Below are 18,634 nucleotides of genomic sequence, written 5' to 3' on the forward strand. Positions count from 1 at the left end.
TAGAAGTACCATACAATCTAGCAACCCCAGTCCTTGGAATATATCCTAGAGAAATAATAGCCATCCCACGAATAAAAATATGCACAACCATGTTCATCACAGCACTGTTCACAATAGCAAAAACATGGAAACAACCTAGATGCCCATCAAGAGACAAATGGATAAACAAATTATGGTATATTCACACAACGGAATACTACACAACGATAAAGAACAACAATGAATCTTTGAAACATTTCAGAACATGGATGAATCTGGGAGGTATTACGCTGAGTGAAATTAGTTGCAAAAGGACAAATATTGTATGAGACCACTATTATAAGAACTCATGAAAAGGTTTAAACACAGAAGAAAACATTCTTTGATGGTTACGAGGGTGAGAAGGGAAGGAGAGGTGTATTCACCAACTAGATAGTAGACAAGAATTACCTTAGGTGAAGGGAAGGACAATACACAACACAGGAGATGTTAGCACAACTGCACTAAACTGAAAGCTAAGAAGTTTTCTGAATACAACCAAACACTTCAACGGACAGAGTAGCAAGGGTCAGGGCCAGAGGACCATGATTTCAGGGGACATTTAGGTCAATTGGCATAAAAAAATTTATTAAGGGAATGTTCTGCATCCTATTTTGGTGAGAGGTGTCTGGGGTCTTAAAAGCTAGTGAGCGGCTATCTAAGATGCATCAGTTGGACTCAGCCCATCTGGAGCAAAGGAGAATGAAGAACACCAAAGACACAAGGTAATTATGAGCCCAAGAGACAGAAAGGGCCCCATAAATCAGAGACTCCATCAGCCTGAGACCAGAAGAACTAGATGGTGCCCGGCTACCACCAATGACCGCCCTGACAGGAACACAGGAGAAAGTCCCTGACAGAGTAGGAGAAAGTGGGGTACAGAACTCAAATTCTAGTAAAAAGACCAGGCTTAATGGTCTGACTGAAATTGGAGGAACCCCAGAAGACATGGCCCCCAGAGTCTCTGTTAACTCAGAACTCTTCAGACAAAGATTAAACTGGACTATAAGACATAATATTACGCTCGTGAAGCGTGTGCTTCTTAGCTCAAGTAGATACATGAGAAGACTAAACGGGCAGCTCCTGTTCGAGGTGAGATGAGAAGACAGAGAGGGACAGGAGCTGGTTGAATGGACACAGGAAATCTGGGGTGGAAAGGAGTGTGCTGTCATATTTTAGAGAGAGCAACTAGGGCCACATAATAATATGTGTATAAATTTTTGTATAAGAAACTAACTTGAGCTATGAACTTTCCTTAAAGTACAATAAAAAAAAAAAAGCTTGCAAGCAGCCATCTAAGGCACAACAATTGGTCTCTATTAGACTGGAGCAACAGAGGAAGAAGGAGAGTCAGGAATAGGAGGAGGAACTGGAATGTGTGTCTAATTGCCTCCATCAACAACTGCCTCCTTTGCCATGAGACCAGAAGTACATGGTGCCCAACTACCACTACTGAACATTTTGATCAAAGATTCTACAGAAGAATCCTGATCAAAAGGGGGAAAATAGTGAACTGAATTTCAAATTTTCATAGAATCCAGTTTTCTGGAGCCCTGGAGGCTGGATGAACCCCTGAAACTATTGCCCTGACTTAATTTTTAAGCCTTAAACCAAAAATGTCTGCTAAAGTCTTCTTAAAACCAAACAGTAGTTTAACTTAACTAGTAAAGAATGCCTGTCTTGAGCATTATTACCTTTTAAGATCTGTCTATATAGAATCTAATTGAAAACGGCAACTTGAAAGATTAGGTAGGAACATTAGGGGGTAATGAGTTAATGTGAGTGGGGGAGGAACAACTCAGAAAAGGAGGGTGAGAATGGTTGCACAACTCAAAGAATGTAATCAATGTCACTGAATTGTACATGTAGAAACTTGATTTGGTGCATGTATGTTCACAAAAACAACAAAAATAAATTTTTTTTTAAGTTTACACAGTAGCTTGCTAGAGGCCAAAAAGGGTAACATTACTCTAGGCCTATGCTGTCTACTACAGTTGCCACTAGCTACATGTGGAAATTGAGCACTTGAAATGTGGCTAGTCCAATTTTAGATGGGCTGTAAGTGTAGAATAGACATTGAATTCTGAAGACTCAGTATGAAAAAAGAATGTAAAATATCTCAATAGTTTTTATATTGATTATATGTTGAAGTGATATTATTTTGGGATATATTGAGTTAAATGAAATTATTACTAAAATTTAAAAAATTTGTATACAGCCTAGAAAAACTTATAGGGCAGTTCTACTGTGTCACTTGGGGTTGCTTTGATGGTTAAGGTTGCGTGTCAACTTGGCTGGGCCATGACTCTCAGTGGTTTGGCAGTTATGTAATGATATAGTCATTAATGATGTGATTTAATATGATCAGCCAATCAGTTGTAAGGGGAGTTTCCTTGGGGGGTGTGGCCTACATCAGATATACGTATATGGATGTTCTGGAAAAGCTCACTTGCTTGCTCCAGATCCTGCATCTGACTCATCATCATCTGACCTCTGGTTCTCGGGACTTGAGCTAGCAGCCTGATGTACTGCCTGCCCATCTTAGGATTCATCAGCTTCCGCAGTCCTGTAGACCAGCAGCCTGTTGTCTGAGCTGCAGATTTGGGATTCATCTCAGCCCCTGCAACCACGTGAGTCAGGAGAAGCCTCCAGCCAAATGCCTGACCCACAGACTTGGGACTTACCAGCCTCCATAGCTGTGGAGCCACTTCCTTGAGATAAGTCTTTATATATCTTCATTGGTTTTGCTTCTCTAGAGAACCTAGCCTAAGATAGTTGCTATGAATCAAAATTGACTCAATGGCACATAACAACAACCTACATATCTGTATAATCTAAAGAATAATTACATAGCAAACATCTGTGTAGCCACCATTATTGAAAAGACCATCCTGTCTTCATTGTTCTGTAGTGCCACGTTTGTCGTAAATCACGTATCCACACATACAAGACTCTCTGAACTCTGTTCTTAAGTACTATAGCTTTATAACAAGCCTTAATAGTCAATATGGCAAATCCTCCCATCTTCTTTTTCAAAGGATTTTGACTTTTGTAGGTCCTTTGTACTCCAATATACATTTTAGAATCATTTTGACAAGTTCACGGTAAAGTGTGCTGAGATTTTTATTGGGAGTGTGTTGATTCTCTAGGTCACTTTGGGAAGAATTGACATCTTCACAGCATTGAATATTTCAGCTAGTAAACTTAATATATTTCTCCATTTATTTAGGTTCCCTTTAATTACTGGATAACATTTGATAATTTTTTTTCCGTGGAGATCCTGCACATGTTAGTTTATTCCTATGTACCTCCAATTTTGAATACTGTTGGGAAATGGTATAGTTTTTTTTTTTCTTATTTATTTTCTGACTGTTTGGTGCTGGCATGTATTTGGTAAAAATTTAATCAGTGGCTTTTCTGCTGCCAAGCTTTGGCCCACAAATGTCCCATCTGCACCCCTGCTCACTCTCCCATCCACCCCTGTTATTGCCCCACCCTCTGACCTTAATCTCTCCAAAGCTGGGGAAAGAGAGGGGGACTGTATGCAGATGGCCCTTCAATCTCCAAAGGAGGATGTCGGAATCTGAAGGCGGGAAAGGTGAGAGAAGCTTTTCACCCCCTGCAGACCCTAGGAACAAGCCTGGGTTTTGCTCCACCCTCAGCCCCCCTGCCCCACCCACTGCCCACTGGTACCCCAACCCAGGAGAGCCTGTGGGGAACCAGAATCACATCACCCTGTTCCCGTCCCAGCCAGTCTCAAACACAGTCCCATCCCCACCGGGGCCCCGACACTCAGACTGTTCCAGACACTGCCCCCCATGGCCTCCCAGCCCCATGCACAGCCTTAATTCCCAACTGAAACCCAACTCCAATCCTGGTCCTGACCCCTATTCTAGCATCCTACCCACCTCCAACTCCAAAGCTTAACCCTAACCCTAATACAAACCCTACTCAACCACAGGGCAAACCCCAATCTGGATACAGACCTTACTATGAGCTCTAAAATCATCTAACCTCAACCCCAATCCCTGGATGTCAATACTGTTAGTGACTGGCTTTCTGGCTGTTCCGGAAAGAGCACAGACCCATTGTTAATATAGAGAGAACATATACCTGATAATGGTAGTAGATCTTAAGGGCTCTGGAGTCGGACTGCCTGGGCTTGACTCCCAATTCAGCAACCTCATCAAGTCACTTAGCCTCTTTTTGACTCAATTTCCTCATTTACAAAATGGAAATAATGCTATGTGCCAGGCATTCTTCTGAGTGCTTTAACTCATTTAATCCTCACAACAACTCTGAGGTAGGTAATTTTATCATCCCCATTATACAGATAGGGAAACTGAGGCACAGAGCGTTTACAAAATTTGCCCAGGGTCATACACAGCTACCAAGTGGAAGTGTCAGGATTTGAATTTACACAGCTCGTTTCCTCCAAAACTAGGGATCTTAACCAGGTCAACCCTACTGCCTCTCAGAGGTTGAAATAGGCCATGGGAGTTGGGAATGGCTTTAGCTGAAAACTCAAATATAAAACTCAAATCCCACTCAAAACTCAACTTCAGTCCCAGCCAACCTTGATCTTAATCCTAATCCCAACTCAATTCAAATTCCTAATCCTAACCTTAAATCAAACTTTAAATCAAACTTCAATCCCACTCCACTTCTACCCCAACCCAAAACCCATTCCTCAAACTTAACCCTAAACTTGACTCCAACTATAAACTTTATCCCACTCTATGCCGATTTAAACTCTACCCCCAAGTCTTACTTCATCTGGAAATTTTTATCCCTCCCTCACTCCTATATAAACTCTTACTTGACCCATGATCCTGATCCCAACACCAACTCTTACCCCTGATACTTAACCCAGGTCCTCCCAATTCTCCCTAATTTTACATACTCTACTCTCCTTCCGTGGTGGTGTAGTGGTTAAGTGCTACCACTGCTAACCAAAGGGTTGGCAGTTCGAATCCGCCAGGCTTGGAAACCCTGTGGGGCAGTTCTACTCTGTCCTATAGGGTGGCTATGAGTCAGAATTGACTCCACAGCACTGGGTTTTTTTTTTTTTTTACTCTCCTTCCCTCAGGCAGAGGGATGGGATCAGGTAGGAGGCAGGCATGATTGCCCAATACACTTGTCCCTCCCTGACTCAGTTTCTCCACACAGACACTACCCCAGAGCCCTGTCCAGCTAATGGGACAGGGACTGGTCAAGAATGGGGCCTGTGCCCTGGGCCCCCAGCCGAAGGGAATGAAATCTGCGGGGCATCAGGTCTGGGCACCCCTAGGCGAAGGACCCAGCACAGCAAGCACAAGATGGTGGCAGTGGCCAGTGCACAGAGGTCCCCCCGGGCCCTCTTCTGCCTCACCCTGGCCAATCCGCTGCGGAGATCCTGCATCAGCATTGTGGAGTGGAAGCATCCTGGATGGCCAGGGGCAGGGACCAGGGTGAGGGTCACTAAAGTACCAAGAGTCAAGGATTGGGCTAGAGCAGGAATGGAGGAAGACTAAGGTCACCAGGGATCAAGGGTCAACAACTGGATTAGGACAGCAGTGGAGAAAGGTGATGGTAACCAGGGGGGTCAAGAGTCAAGGACTGCATCACAGCAAGAATTGGGGATGGTTAAGGTTTTCAGGGGGTTAAGTCAAGGCCTTGTCAAGGGGGTTAAGTCAGGGAAGCAGCTGGGAATGTCAGGGCTGGTCGTCTTGGGCTCAAGGGTCAGCACTGGGTGAGGAAGACGCCAAAAGGGAGGGGGGAGGGAGGTCCTGGGCCACTCTGTCTAGATCCTTGACTGTGTCCACCTGAGGCCCTTCGACATCCTCATCCTGCTGACCATCTTTGCCAACTGCGTGGCCCTGGGGGTCTACATCCCCTTCCCTGAGGATGACTCCAACACTGCCAACCACATCCTGGTGAGGCCCGCCTACGCCATTCAGATACAGCTCCAGTAGAGCCACACCTCAAGCCTTCCAGATAGGCCCCGCCCCTCTCTCACCCAGGCGACCACTTCACCCCCCCGCCCAGCCCCACCCGGTCCCCCGCTAGCCTTCTCCCTTCCCATCCCCACTTCCCCTCCCCCGCGTCAAACCCCACAGCAAAATAGCTCCCCAATCTCCCGCTCCACCCCAGGAGCAGGTGGAGTATGTTTTCCTGGTGATTTTCACTATGGAGACTGTGCTCAAGATTGTGGCCTACGGGTTGGTGCTCCACCCCAGCGCCTACATCCGCAATGGCTGGAACCTGCTCGATTTCATCATCGTCGTGGTCGGGTGCGCGTCTGGGGAGGTCACTCCATCCCATTCTGCCTTTCCACCCCAGACCCTCTGAATTCTGGGCTCAAGGAGACGGCTGTCTCAGACCACCCCCATTCGGCCGCCAGGATCAGGAATATTAACATATTTCAAATTATTTACATTTCCAGCTAAAGGGACTTGTGCTTTTCCGGGTAGAAGAGAGAGGTGGAGGGATTGCCAAGGCCTGGCCCTCGCCTCTCTGACCCGTGCTCCTCCCATCAGGCTGTTCAGTGTGCTACTGGAGCAGAGCCCCGGACGGCCAGGGGATACCCCGCATACCGGGGGGAAGCCCGGGGGCTTCGATGTGAAGGCGTTGCGGGCGTTTCGGGTGCTGCGGCCACTGAGGCTGGTGTCCGGGGTCCCGAGTGAGTGACATGCCCTGGGGGTTAAGAGTGGGATGGTAGGGGTGGGGCTGAGCTGACTCCACCCCTACTTCGGCCCCTCCCCCCACCCCACAGGCCTGCACATCGTTCTCAATTCCATCATGAAGGCTCTGATGCCTCTGCTACACATCGCACTGCTAGTGCTCTTCGTCATCATCATTTATGCCATCATCGGACTCGAGCTGTTCCTCGGACGCATGCACAAAACGTGCTACTTCCTGGGATCTGGTCAGCCAGCCCACTCCCTCTTGGGACAGACCATGCCTCCTCTGCTAGCTCCTGGCCCCGACCCTGTTCCCCAGGAAAACCACCCAAATTCACGTACTTCTCCACCTCCCCACACACACCCAAACCCCACCCCCGTACTCAAGACTCCGCCCTCAATCCCGGACTACAGCCCTCAGACCTGCCCCACAGGCCGAGACCCTGCCCAGTACATAAGACTCCACCCTCAACGACTGGTGTCATATATCAAAGTCCTTCATCCCTACCTCCTCAAGGCTTGCCCCCATACTCTCTGGACCTACCCTTTTTTCAAGAGACTTCCAAATTCACAACACTCCGCCCTCAAGCTCATGCCTCGCGGTTATTTGCTAGAACCTACCCCAAGATTTACAGGCCCATTCCTCAGATCCCGGTGGGTGGGACTCACAGCTTCCCGTCGGTTCAGAATCTTGGCCTGGCAGGGTTCGGGGTTCCGGAGAACGCAGAGCTAGGGCCCGTCCTTGACTTAGAAATCTAGGCACCTGAGTCAAACTCCCTAGGTGGACAAGGATTCAGGGTGGCAGCAGGTGGGCTTGGAGCAGAGCCCCGAGCTCCAGTCTCCTCGCAGACGTGGAGGCAGAAGAGGACCCATCGCCTTGTGCGTCTTCGGGCTCCGGGCGTGCGTGCATGCTGAACCAGACTGAGTGCCGCGGGCGCTGGGCAGGGCCCAACGGGGGCATCACCAACTTCGACAACTTCTTCTTCGCCATGTTAACGGTCTTCCAGTGCGTCACCATGGAAGGCTGGACAGACGTGCTCTACTGGGTGAGGTGGATAGAGGGCATATGGGGGCGGGACGTGGGGGCAGTGTCCATCGTAGAGGCGATACCCGCCCTTTATCCACGAGCTCAGGAGGGAGTGTCTACACATCCTGAGGGATACATGCCCCCTCTCCCCCCAGATGCAGGATGCCATGGGGCATGAGCTGCCCTGGGTGTACTTTGTGAGCCTGGTCATCTTTGGATCCTTCTTCGTTCTCAACCTTGTGCTGGGCGTCCTGAGTGGGTGAGAGGCGCATGCCACACCTCACAGTTCCTGCCCCCTCCCCTTTTGTGGCTGGCAAACTCCCTAGGCCCTTCAAAGCGCACGTGAAATACTCCTTTATTCATTCAACCAACATTTATTGAGCATTTACTATGTGCCAGGAACAGAATAAGAAATAAATATATCTGCCTTCCTGGAGATTCCATTCTAGTGGGGAGAGACAGACAATAGCAGCATACCCAATAAAACCCATTGCCGTGGAGTCGATTCCGACTCATATCGACCCTATAGGACAGTGTAGAACTGCCCCATAGCATTTCCAAGGAGGAGCTGGTGGATTCAAACTGCCGAGCTTTTGGTTAGCAGTGGAACTCTTAACCACTGGCCACCAGGGCTCCAACATACACAATAAATAAGTGTACATATGCAGTAAATAATTATCTATACATATGTAGTGTTTTATATAGGTTTGGGTTATGTGCTATGAAAAGAAATAAAAATCAGGGAGGGGAGCAGATCTTGCAATTATAAATAGGGAGGTCAGGGTAGTGTTGCACAGCTGATTGTTGTAATAGCTGTCAATAAGTTGTACACCTGTAAAAAGCCGAATTGGCAAAAGTTGTGTGATAGATGTATTTACAACCCAAACCAAATCCACTGCCCTCCAGTCAATTCTGACTCATAGTGACCCTGTAGGACAAAGTAGAACTACCTCATAGGGTTTCCAAGGCTGTAATCATTACAGAAGTAGACTGCCACATCTTTCTCCCATGGAGTGGCTTGTGGGTTCAAACTGCTGACCTTTCAGTTAGCAGCCAAACACTTAACCACTGCACCATCGGGGCTCCTATATTTACGACAATGGCAAAAAACAAATACAAAGAAACAATAGCTCCTGAGGCTGCGTATGTACAACCAAACACCTCATGGGATTTGGTTACTTTGCTTTGAGGTTTAGGGTCATGGCTTCATGGGACATCCCAGTTAATTGGCCTAATAACATGTTTAGTGTTTCTGTTCTACCTCCTAGTTCATTGCATAGTGCCTGGGGTCTTAAAAGCTTATGAGTGGCCATCCAAGGCACAATTTGTCTCTATTCACCTGAAGCAACAGAGGAAGAGGAGAGTCAGGAATAGAAGGAGGATATCGAATGTGTGGCTAGTTGCCTCCATGAACAACTGCTTCCTTTGCCATGAGACCAGAAGAACTGAATGGTGCTTGCTACCATTACTGAACATTTCGATCAAAGATTCTACAGAAGAATCCTTATCAAGAGGGGGAAAACGCAGAACAGAATTTCTAATTCTCATGGAGGTGGATGAACCCCTGAAACTATTGCCCAGCGATAATCTTTAAACCTTAAGCCAAAAATACCCCTGAAGTCATCTTAAAGCCAAAGAATAGTTTAGCTTAACTAGTAAAAAAGTTCTGCCTTGAGCATTATGCTCTTTTAAGAACTATTTTTGTGAGATCAAATTGAGAACAACTCAAAAGATTAGATGGGAACCTTAGGGGACAGTGAGTTTATGTTAATGAGGGAGGAACAACTCAGAAAAGGAGGGTCAGAATGGTTGCACAACTCGAAGAATGTAATCCATGTCACTGAATTGTACATGTAGAAACGGTTGAATTGGTGTATGTTTTTGCCGTGTATATTCTTAACAACAACAAGATAAATAAAATTTAGGAAAAAAACTGCCGTGAGGATGACAATGTTCTAAAATTGGATAATGGTGATGGATACACAACTCTGTGAATATACTAAAAATCACTGAATTGTACACTTTTAAAGGGTGAATTGTATAGGATGTGAATTATATCTCAATAAAGCTATTATTAAAAAAAAAATAAGGAGGTCAGGGCCAGGCCTCATTGAGAAGTGGTATTTGAGTAAAAACATGAAAGAGATGCGGGTGTGAGCCATGTAAGTATCTGAGGGAAGAGCGTTCCAGGCAAAGGGAACAACCAGTGCAAAGGCTCTGAGTCTGGAATATGCTTAGCATATTCAAAGAACAGTGAAGACTCCAGTGTGGCTGGAGTGGCGAAGGCAAGGGGGCAGGGGTGATTCCCTCACCTAGCCCTCTATTCTTCTCCCTCAGGGAGTTCTCCAAGGAGAGGGAAAAGGCAAAAGCACGAGGGGACTTCCAAAAGCTACGGGAGAAGCAGCAGTTGGAGGAGGACCTGCGGGGCTACCTAGACTGGATCACCAAGGCTGAGGAGCTGGACATGGAGGACCCCTCTACAGGCGGCAACTCTGGTTCTGTGGCTATAATGGGCCAGGCTGGCCACCGTAGGCAGCCCCAGTCTGACCTGCTCCCTGCTTCACACATGCCTTCCTGAGACCCTGCAACAACTCTGGACCTGGCCCCCAGTTATGGCCCAAATAGACTCCAAATAACCCCCCCAAGACATGACCCTAACCCAAGCCATGCTCCCCAACTATCCCCTTTGCCCCCCTAGGGCTTCCACTTGCCAAGCTGACCAATAGGAGACTTGGACGTCTGCGCTGGTTCAGTCACTCCACCCGCTCCACACACTCCACCAGCAGCCATGGTGGGGGTCTAGCTAGGCTGGGGCAGAGGGCGAAGTGGGTGGGCAGTGGAGAAGTCCAAGAAGGAACTCTGGGGTCTTGAGGTTCTGATTTCTATCCCCACCCTGCCCACAGCCAGCCTCCCAGCCAGTGACACCGGTTCGATGGTGGAAACCCCAGGAGATGAGGATGAGGAGGAGGGGGCTCTGGCCAGCTGTACACGCTGCCTGTGAGGGCCCCTGGTCCTTGATCCTTGGCCCCAGCCCAGAACCTAGTCCAGACCCCGACCCCAGTCCTTACTTCAGCTTCAGACCTTGACCTCAGTCGCTGACCCACAGTCCCAGCCACTGACTCCCCCTCAGCCCCTTATCACCCCTAACTCCCATTCCCCTCTTTTCCAGAAACAAGATCATGAAAACCAGGGTCTGGTGAGTTGGGAAAGCTGTCTGGCTCCTTGACCTCATAATCTTGTGACCCTCACCTCCAATCCCCCCACAACCACCAGGCTCCCCCACCTTAGTCCCTCAGGGCAAGCTTGAGTAGGTAGTCTCAGCTGGTGGGCTCCCCACCCCCACCCCCAGCCACTGCCTCTGCCGAGCCAACCGAGGCCTGCGAGCGCACTGTCGGTGGGCAGTGAAGTCCAATGCCTGCTACTGGGCCGTGCTGCTGTTGGTCTTCCTCAACACACTGACCATCGCCTCAGAGCACCACGGGCAGCCCAAGTGGCTCACTCAGACCCAGGGTTTGTCTCCCAGCCTGCCAGCCCTCTCTTCCACCCCCCAATTCTCTCCATCTCAGAAGCTCGAATCTGGGATATCTAGGGTGCCCCAGACCTCCAAACACTGCCTTCCCACCCAAATAAATGTAGAAAATCTTAGCTGGACCCATCCTACCTTGTAATGTACAGTTATGTAGCACTTACTGGGTACGTCAAACTCTATTTACATCATTCATCTTCCCCACAACCTTATGTCAATTAAGTGCTGAGGCACAGTATCGTTGAATACTGAGGCACTGACTGATCCCAGGACTCAGCTAATAAGTGGCAGAACCAGAGTTCAAACCCAGACAGCCTGACTCCAGAGTTCAGGCTCTCAACACCACACTCTTGGACAAGTTAACCCCTCTGCGCCTCAATTTCCCCATCTACAAAATGGACATATTAATAGTATCCCCTTCATGGAGTGTTTGGAAGGATTAAATGAGTAAAAGGGGAAAGTGCTTAGAATATTGCCTGGCCCAAAATAGGTACTTTATAAGTGTTCAGAAATAAAAAAAAAAAACCAAACCCATTGCCGTCGAGTTGGTTCCAACTCATAGCAACTCTATAAAAAAAAAAAAACAGAGTAAAACTCCCCCATAGAGTTTCCAAGGAGCGCCTGGTGGATTCAAACTACTTAACCACTCACTAAACCACCAGGGTTTCCTTATAAGTGTTAGTGCTTATTATTATTCATTATAACCTCAACCACAATCTAAAAACTGAGTACACTTCTAACACCAGCCCCCAAACCAACATCGGTCCCAACTAAACCCCAGACCTTAACTCTACCCTTGAATTGGAGTTTTCCTGGACTTAGGAGGCTGACTCCTGTCCCTACCCCAACCCTGCCCCTTGCCACAGCTGCAGGTCCCTCAAAACCTCACCCACTCTAACACACAAACTCGCCCCAGCCCCTAAACCTAACCCCACCCCATCCTGATCCTAGTTTGATTCCAGTTCCCCCAGATGGCCCCATAGGGGAATCTACCTCTCCCATATCAACATGGAGACTGGCCAGCCCAATCACCTTTGCCCCTCTCCTATGCAGAGTATGCGAACAAAGTGTTGCTCTGTCTATTCACGGTGGAGATGCTTCTCAAGTTGTATGGTCTGGGTCCCTCTGCCTACGTTTCCTCCTTCTTCAACCGCTTCGACTGCTTCGTAGTCTGTGGAGGCATCTTAGAGACCGCCCTGGTGGAGGTGGGCGCCATGCAGCCCCTGGGCATCTCAGTGCTCCGATGTGTGCGCCTCCTCAGGATCTTTAAGGTCACCAGGTATGTGGGGAGCAGGGAGGACTGGGGCCCCAAACAGAGTCCTAACAGCCCCTACCCCAGCTCCAGTGATAACTTTATCTGCATCACCACTCACTTAGCAAATATCCTACTGTGGTCCACGCACCATTCCAGGCCCTAGGAAGTACAAGAATCAATGCAGACACAAGTTCCTACTTTCATGAAGATTAGAGTCCATGGGAGGGGGGGTGTCTACTCCATTTCTGTCCCCTTCCTCAACCTCAAACCCAGCCCTAACATTATCCCCAACCCCCTCCCCAAACTCAAATGTATTCCCATTTCCAACCAAAACTCCATGCACAACCCCCGAACATAACATCATCCACACTTTACAACACTAACACACAATTCCGAACCCACCTCATTTCCAACTTACTCTGTAAATCCCACCCATAACCTTATCCCCATCCTCATCTTTAACCACCAGTTATAATCCCATCCTCAGTCCCAGACCACAACACCACATCCCTAACCCCTAACCATCACTCTACCTCCAACCACAACCCTATTCCCTATCCATAATCCCATATCTAATACCAGATTACCAACCACAACCCATTTCACAATGCATCTCCAACTCTATCTCCAATGCCACCCTCAACCACAGCCCCATTCCCAGTCCCCCATCTCATTCTCATTTCCAACCCCTATTGAAACCTCTATCCTAACCCTCAACAACCACAACTCAACCCTCAACCACAACCTCATCCCCAACTTCATCCCCAATCTCAAATAACCCCCAGCCCATACCCACAACCTCATCCCCAGCTACAACCCCTAACTACAACCTCTTCCCCTAATCCCAATCCCAACCTGAAACCCAACTGTAGCTTCACAAAGTTCCATCTAAACTCCATCCTAACCTCATCTCCCATTATACCCCTAACACCAACCCTAACACCAAACTTGACTTTCCCTTCACTTCTTATTCTAACCTCACCACAACTCTAACCTTGACACCAAACCCCAGTTTAACCCAGCCCATCCCAATGCATCCCAAGCTGGAGCCCCTGCCCTGGCTGGTGACTCACCAGTGAACATGCAACCAACTCTGCCCCCTCCCATCTCTGCTGCAGACACTGGGCATCTCTGAGCAACCTGGTGGCATCCCTGCTCAATTCAATGAAATCCATCGCATCCCTGCTGCTTCTCCTCTTCCTCTTTATCATCATCTTCTCTCTGCTTGGCATGCAGCTGTTTGGCGGCAAGTTCAACTTTGACCAGACCCACACCAAACGAAGCACCTTTGACACCTTCCCCCAGGCCCTCCTCACTGTCTTTCAGGTGGGGCCTGGAAACCCTGGGATGAGTGGATTGGTGGATTGGGAGGGTCTCAAGAGCTTCACGATGACTTCCTACCCCAGATTCTGACGGGCGAGGACTGGAACGTGGTCATGTATGACGGTATCATGGCCTACGGCGGTCCCTTCTTCCCAGGGATGCTAGTCTGTATCTATTTCATCATCCTCTTCATCTGCGGCAACTGTATCCTGGCTAGCAATGGGGTGAGGGTGGTTAGGGAGATCTGGGAGCACCAGCAGGTAGGCTGCCTCTCCATCCTTTTCAACCTAAGCTCACCTCAGACATCTTGCTGAATGTGTTTCTTGCCATTGCTGTGGACAACCTGGCCAGCGGAGATGCAGGCACTGCCAAGGACAAGGGCAGGTGAGGTCTGGCTCCACCCCAACGAAGTCTTCCCTGGGATCCCTGACAAGGAACCCCCACACACAGCCCACATCACCAGAGATATGTCTGGCTACCCTAGTAATCGCCACCTCCAAATACAATGTGCCATTCATCACTCATTCAGCCTGAGTTTACCGAGCACCTACTTTGTGCCAGGCTCTGGTCTAGACACTGAGGAGACAGCAGAGATCAAGGTAGACACAGTCCTTGCCTTAGTGGAGCTGACATTCTAGTTGGGGAAGAGAAGTAAAATACAAACGAATGTATATTACAATTTAATTGAGTATGCTTTAATATGTAATGCAGAAAAAGAAAGCAGAATAAAAGGACAGAAAGAAATGAAGATTGCTCTTTGGTAAGGGTAGTCAAGAAAGGCCTCTTTGAGGAAATAACATTTAAATAGAAATCTCAATGAAATGAGGGAGTGAGCCATGCAAATATCTGTGGGAAGAGTGTGCAAGGCACGGGAACAACAAGTATTAATGCTCTTAACACATTCAAAAAACACCAAGGAGACCAGTGAAGCTGGAGCAGAATGAGCAAGGAGGAACAGTAGGAGGTGAGGTCAAAGGGGGACTAAAAAAAAAAAAAGCAAACCCAGCGCCATGGAGTTGATTCCAACTCATAGTGGCCCTATAGAGAGGCCATATCAAGGGCCTTGTGAACCACAGTGATGACTTTGGTTTTTGCTCTGAGTAAGTGGGAAGGCAGAGGAAGAACATGACCAGGTTTAGGGTTTAACAAGATCCCTCTGGATGTTGTGAGAAGAACAGACTGTGGGGGGTGAGGGAAGAAACAGAGAGGTTCTGTGGGATTCAAGACAGATCTCTTCTGACTGCAATGACCCCCTCAATCTTGTGTACCCACTGCAGTCCTCAGCAATCACCCTCTCCATCTCCTCACACAGGGAAAAGATCACTGAGGGGAACCTCCCACCGGAGAATGGGGCGTTGGTGAGTTAGAAGCCAGGGCATTTTCTACACCTCCCACCACCACCAATATCTGTCTGTCTGTGCCTGTCTCTAACCCCCATCCTCTGCCTATTCATTCCCCCATGACTGCATCCCTTCCATACTTCCCCTGTGTCCATCCTCTGGCGTCCACCATTGATGACCCCCATCTCCCTCATGGGGACAACGAGGTACCTGATGGGAAGAACGAGGAAGAAGAAGGTGCAAGGAATGAAGGAGCAGGCAAGTGAGCAGAGCCAGGTGGAGAAGGTGTGGGACCTTGGGGTCAGAACCCTGGCAGAGCTACTGACCCCTGAAACCCCCTGCTCTAGGGAGCAGCCTTTTCCGAAATCATCCTGAAAATGATTGGTGTGTGGCCAGCAACATTTGGGAACACTGATGTTAAAGAAGAGAAACAGACATTTCGTTTTACTGTAGAACTACTTGGAGCTTTCATTATAAAATTATTGGCATAGTGATGTTCATTCAATACACATTTACTTAGCTCCTACTGTATACCAGACACTGTTCTAAGTGCTGGGGATAGGAGTAGTGAATAAAACGGACTGAAATCCCTTCACCGAGGAGCTGGCATTCTAACAAGGGGTGGGGGTAATTTACTATGTGACAAGCACTGTTCCAGCTGCTTTACAAAATTTTTCTCAATCAGTTCTCTCTGGTGCCAGGCATGGAGGAGGAAGAGGAAGAAGAAGGTGTGGGGGGTGTGGAAATCCTGCAGGAAGTTGTACCCAAGGAGAAGGTGGTACCCATCCCTGAGGGCAGCGCCTTCTTCTGCCTTAGCCAAACCAACCCGTGAGTCCTGGGGAGGGGTGGGGGGCAGGGCAGGAGAGGAGTGGGGCAGGGGCAGGGCCATGGAGTAGTCAAGTCTCCCCAGTCCCCACCAGTCACAGAGGGGTGGGGTGCATGACCTGTTGCAACACGGCCAGAGTTGTATCCTTCAGGCTCCCCCAATCAATTCCAGGGTCATGGGTTCTGATAGTGGCCCATTCCCCCTCCCCAGGCTGAGGAAGGCCTGCCACACCCTCATCCACCATCATATCTTCACCAATCTTATCCTGGTGTTCATCATCCTCAGCAGCGTCTCCCTGGCCGCTGAGGACCCCATCCGAGCCCACTCCTTCCGCAACCATGTGAGCCTGTGGCTGGGGGATGGGAGGGTCACTTTCAGAGGGGGTCTTACTGAGCTCAGGCCAAGGCCAGGGTGGAGATGTGGGAAAAGTGGGGCAGAGAGAGAGAGAGGAGCAATAATGGCTGCTCCACAGTGTCAGGCTTTAGTGCGTATGCAACATACTTGGGGAAGCGCCAAGTGTCAGCATGTGACTGAGGAAGAAGCTGTGATCAGAAAGTTTAAGCAGGCTGAAGGCATTAGCTGGGTAGAGGTAGAAGAACCCATATTTGAACCCTAATCTTTCTGATGGCCAAGCTTTTCGGCTTGTAGAGAAGCCGTTGATGAGGAGAGGGAGGGAGAGAGGGGAAGGGAGAGCAAAACTTACATAGAGAGGGGCACACATGTGCGTGCACATGCACATACACACGCACATACACACACCTAGGATCTCCTAGGCCATGACTCAGTGGCTCCCTCTTTCCCACCACCCCCCAGATTCTGGGGTACTTTGACTATGCCTTCACCTCCATCTTCACTGTGGAGATTCTACTAAAGGTGACTAATGGATATCTATTTATACCTCCAGTTGTCCCACCCACCGCCATAGCCTACCTCTCTTGTCCCCATCTCCTCTTCCTCCAACTATCCCTTGGGTCTAGAATCTAGCCTGATGTCTTCCTACCCCCAGATGACCGTATTTGGGGCCTTCTTGCACCGTGGCTCCTTCTGCCGTAGCTGGTTCAATCTGTTGGATCTGCTGGTGGTCAGCGTATCCCTCATCTCCTTTGGCATCCAGTGAGTGACCCCTTGTCCCACCCCATTCCTCCTAGAACTGAGGCCAGGCCTGGGCTGTGGCCTAAGGACTGTCCCCTCCCCAGTTCCAGTGCCATCTCAGTGGTGAAGATTCTGCGAGTACTCCGAGTACTGAGGCCCCTCCGAGCCATCAACAGGGCCAAGGGACTCAAGGTAGCTCCCACCCCACCCAACTCCACAGGATCCAGGCCCTGCCCTGCTCCTGAGGCTAGGATCACTGATCAGAGGACCATTATCACTGATGCATGCAGCCTTGACCCAGCATGTAACTACACATCCCAGATCACTGGCCATGTGGCCTGATCCGTGTTCCTCACCAGTGACCATTTGTTCCTTACCACTAGCCACGTTACTTTGATCCAAGTTCCTGACATGTAACCACGTATCCCTGACTGGCACTCATTCCTGGTTGGTGCCCACACATTCCTGGCCCACATGACTGTCTCTTAGCTCTAACCCACAACCACATGTCCCTGGCCCAAGTCCCTGAGCATCATCCATGACCAGAGTCCCCACCCCATGGCTGTTGTGGACTGCTGTGCCCATTAGCCATATGTGTGGGTGCCTGCAGCACGTGGTGCAGTGTGTGTTCGTGGCCATTCGGACCATTGGGAATATCATGATTGTCACCACACTCCTGCAATTCATGTTCGCCTGCATTGGCGTGCAGCTCTTCAAGGTAAGGTGACACACTGGAGGGAGGCCCAGATAAGGGTCAGGGCTGGGGTGAAGGATGAACCTGCTTGAAAAATGTCCTCCTTACAGGGGAAATTCTACAGCTGCACTGATGAGGCTAAACACACTCCCCAAGAATGCAAGTGAGTACCCAAGACCCTGCCCTCCACAGAGCCCAGAACCCCTGCCAAAGACTGTAGGGGCCCCTAGGTCTTATCAAGGCCCCAGATACTCCTAGAACTCCCCCCAGAAAAAAAACTTCAGAGACCTCCGGATTTCATTAAGACTCCCCATAATTCCCCAAGACCCCAAGATACCCCCTCAGAACTCTCCCAAGAACTACAGAGGCCCCAGATCTCACCGAGGCCCTCAGAAGCCCCAGTACCTCCCTCAAACCCTTCTCCACATTCCTCAGAGTTACCTACATTCCACCTGAGACCAGCTAGCAAGCAATCCTCAACCTCCCCAAAAGTCCTCGGCTTCCACCTTGAGACTCCTGTATAGGGTAGTAGTTTAGAGTGTGGGCTTTGAATTCAGATATTTCTGGTTCCAATCCTACAGCTGCCACTTAGCGAGACTTAAGTACAATTCTTAACTTTGCTAAGTCCCATTTTCCTCAACTGAAAAAGGGAGATAAAGAGAGTGCCTATTTCACAAGGTTATTAAAAGGGGTAAATGAGTTATTACCTGGAAAGTGCTTAGCACAGTGCCTGGCATGTAATTAGTGCTGATAAATATGGGCTATTGCGGAAATTATAGAACAATATCATTAATATCACACGCAAGCAAAATTTTGCAGAAGATCATTAAAAAAAAATGGCTGCAGCGTATATCGACAGGGAACTGCCAGA

General features: G+C 48.8%; 1 protein-coding gene across 1 annotated transcript in view; it reads left to right on the forward strand.

Moving 5' to 3' along the window:
- Window positions 1-3,591: 3,591 nt before the first annotated feature.
- CACNA1F (calcium voltage-gated channel subunit alpha1 F) overlaps window positions 3,592-18,634 on the forward strand; it is a 28,155-nt gene continuing 13,112 nt past the window's right edge. Inside the window, 26 exon segments of the mRNA XM_049871770.1 lie at window positions 3,592-3,616; window positions 5,188-5,437; window positions 5,828-5,933; window positions 6,151-6,290; window positions 6,537-6,679; window positions 6,773-6,925; window positions 7,530-7,726; window positions 7,863-7,966; window positions 10,045-10,235; window positions 10,406-10,498; window positions 10,611-10,704; window positions 10,877-10,903; window positions 11,057-11,217; window positions 12,287-12,512; window positions 13,607-13,814; window positions 13,895-14,015; window positions 14,114-14,195; window positions 15,124-15,169; window positions 15,358-15,436; window positions 15,853-15,979; window positions 16,188-16,317; window positions 16,791-16,850; window positions 16,984-17,090; window positions 17,174-17,261; window positions 17,680-17,787; window positions 17,874-17,926. Coding sequence (XP_049727727.1) covers window positions 3,592-3,616; window positions 5,188-5,437; window positions 5,828-5,933; window positions 6,151-6,290; window positions 6,537-6,679; window positions 6,773-6,925; window positions 7,530-7,726; window positions 7,863-7,966; window positions 10,045-10,235; window positions 10,406-10,498; window positions 10,611-10,704; window positions 10,877-10,903; window positions 11,057-11,217; window positions 12,287-12,512; window positions 13,607-13,814; window positions 13,895-14,015; window positions 14,114-14,195; window positions 15,124-15,169; window positions 15,358-15,436; window positions 15,853-15,979; window positions 16,188-16,317; window positions 16,791-16,850; window positions 16,984-17,090; window positions 17,174-17,261; window positions 17,680-17,787; window positions 17,874-17,926 — 3,119 coding nt within the window.

The sequence above is a fragment of the Elephas maximus genome, chromosome X (assembly GCF_024166365.1).
Source record: "Elephas maximus indicus isolate mEleMax1 chromosome X, mEleMax1 primary haplotype, whole genome shotgun sequence".
NCBI classification, from domain to species: domain Eukaryota; kingdom Metazoa; phylum Chordata; class Mammalia; order Proboscidea; family Elephantidae; genus Elephas; species Elephas maximus.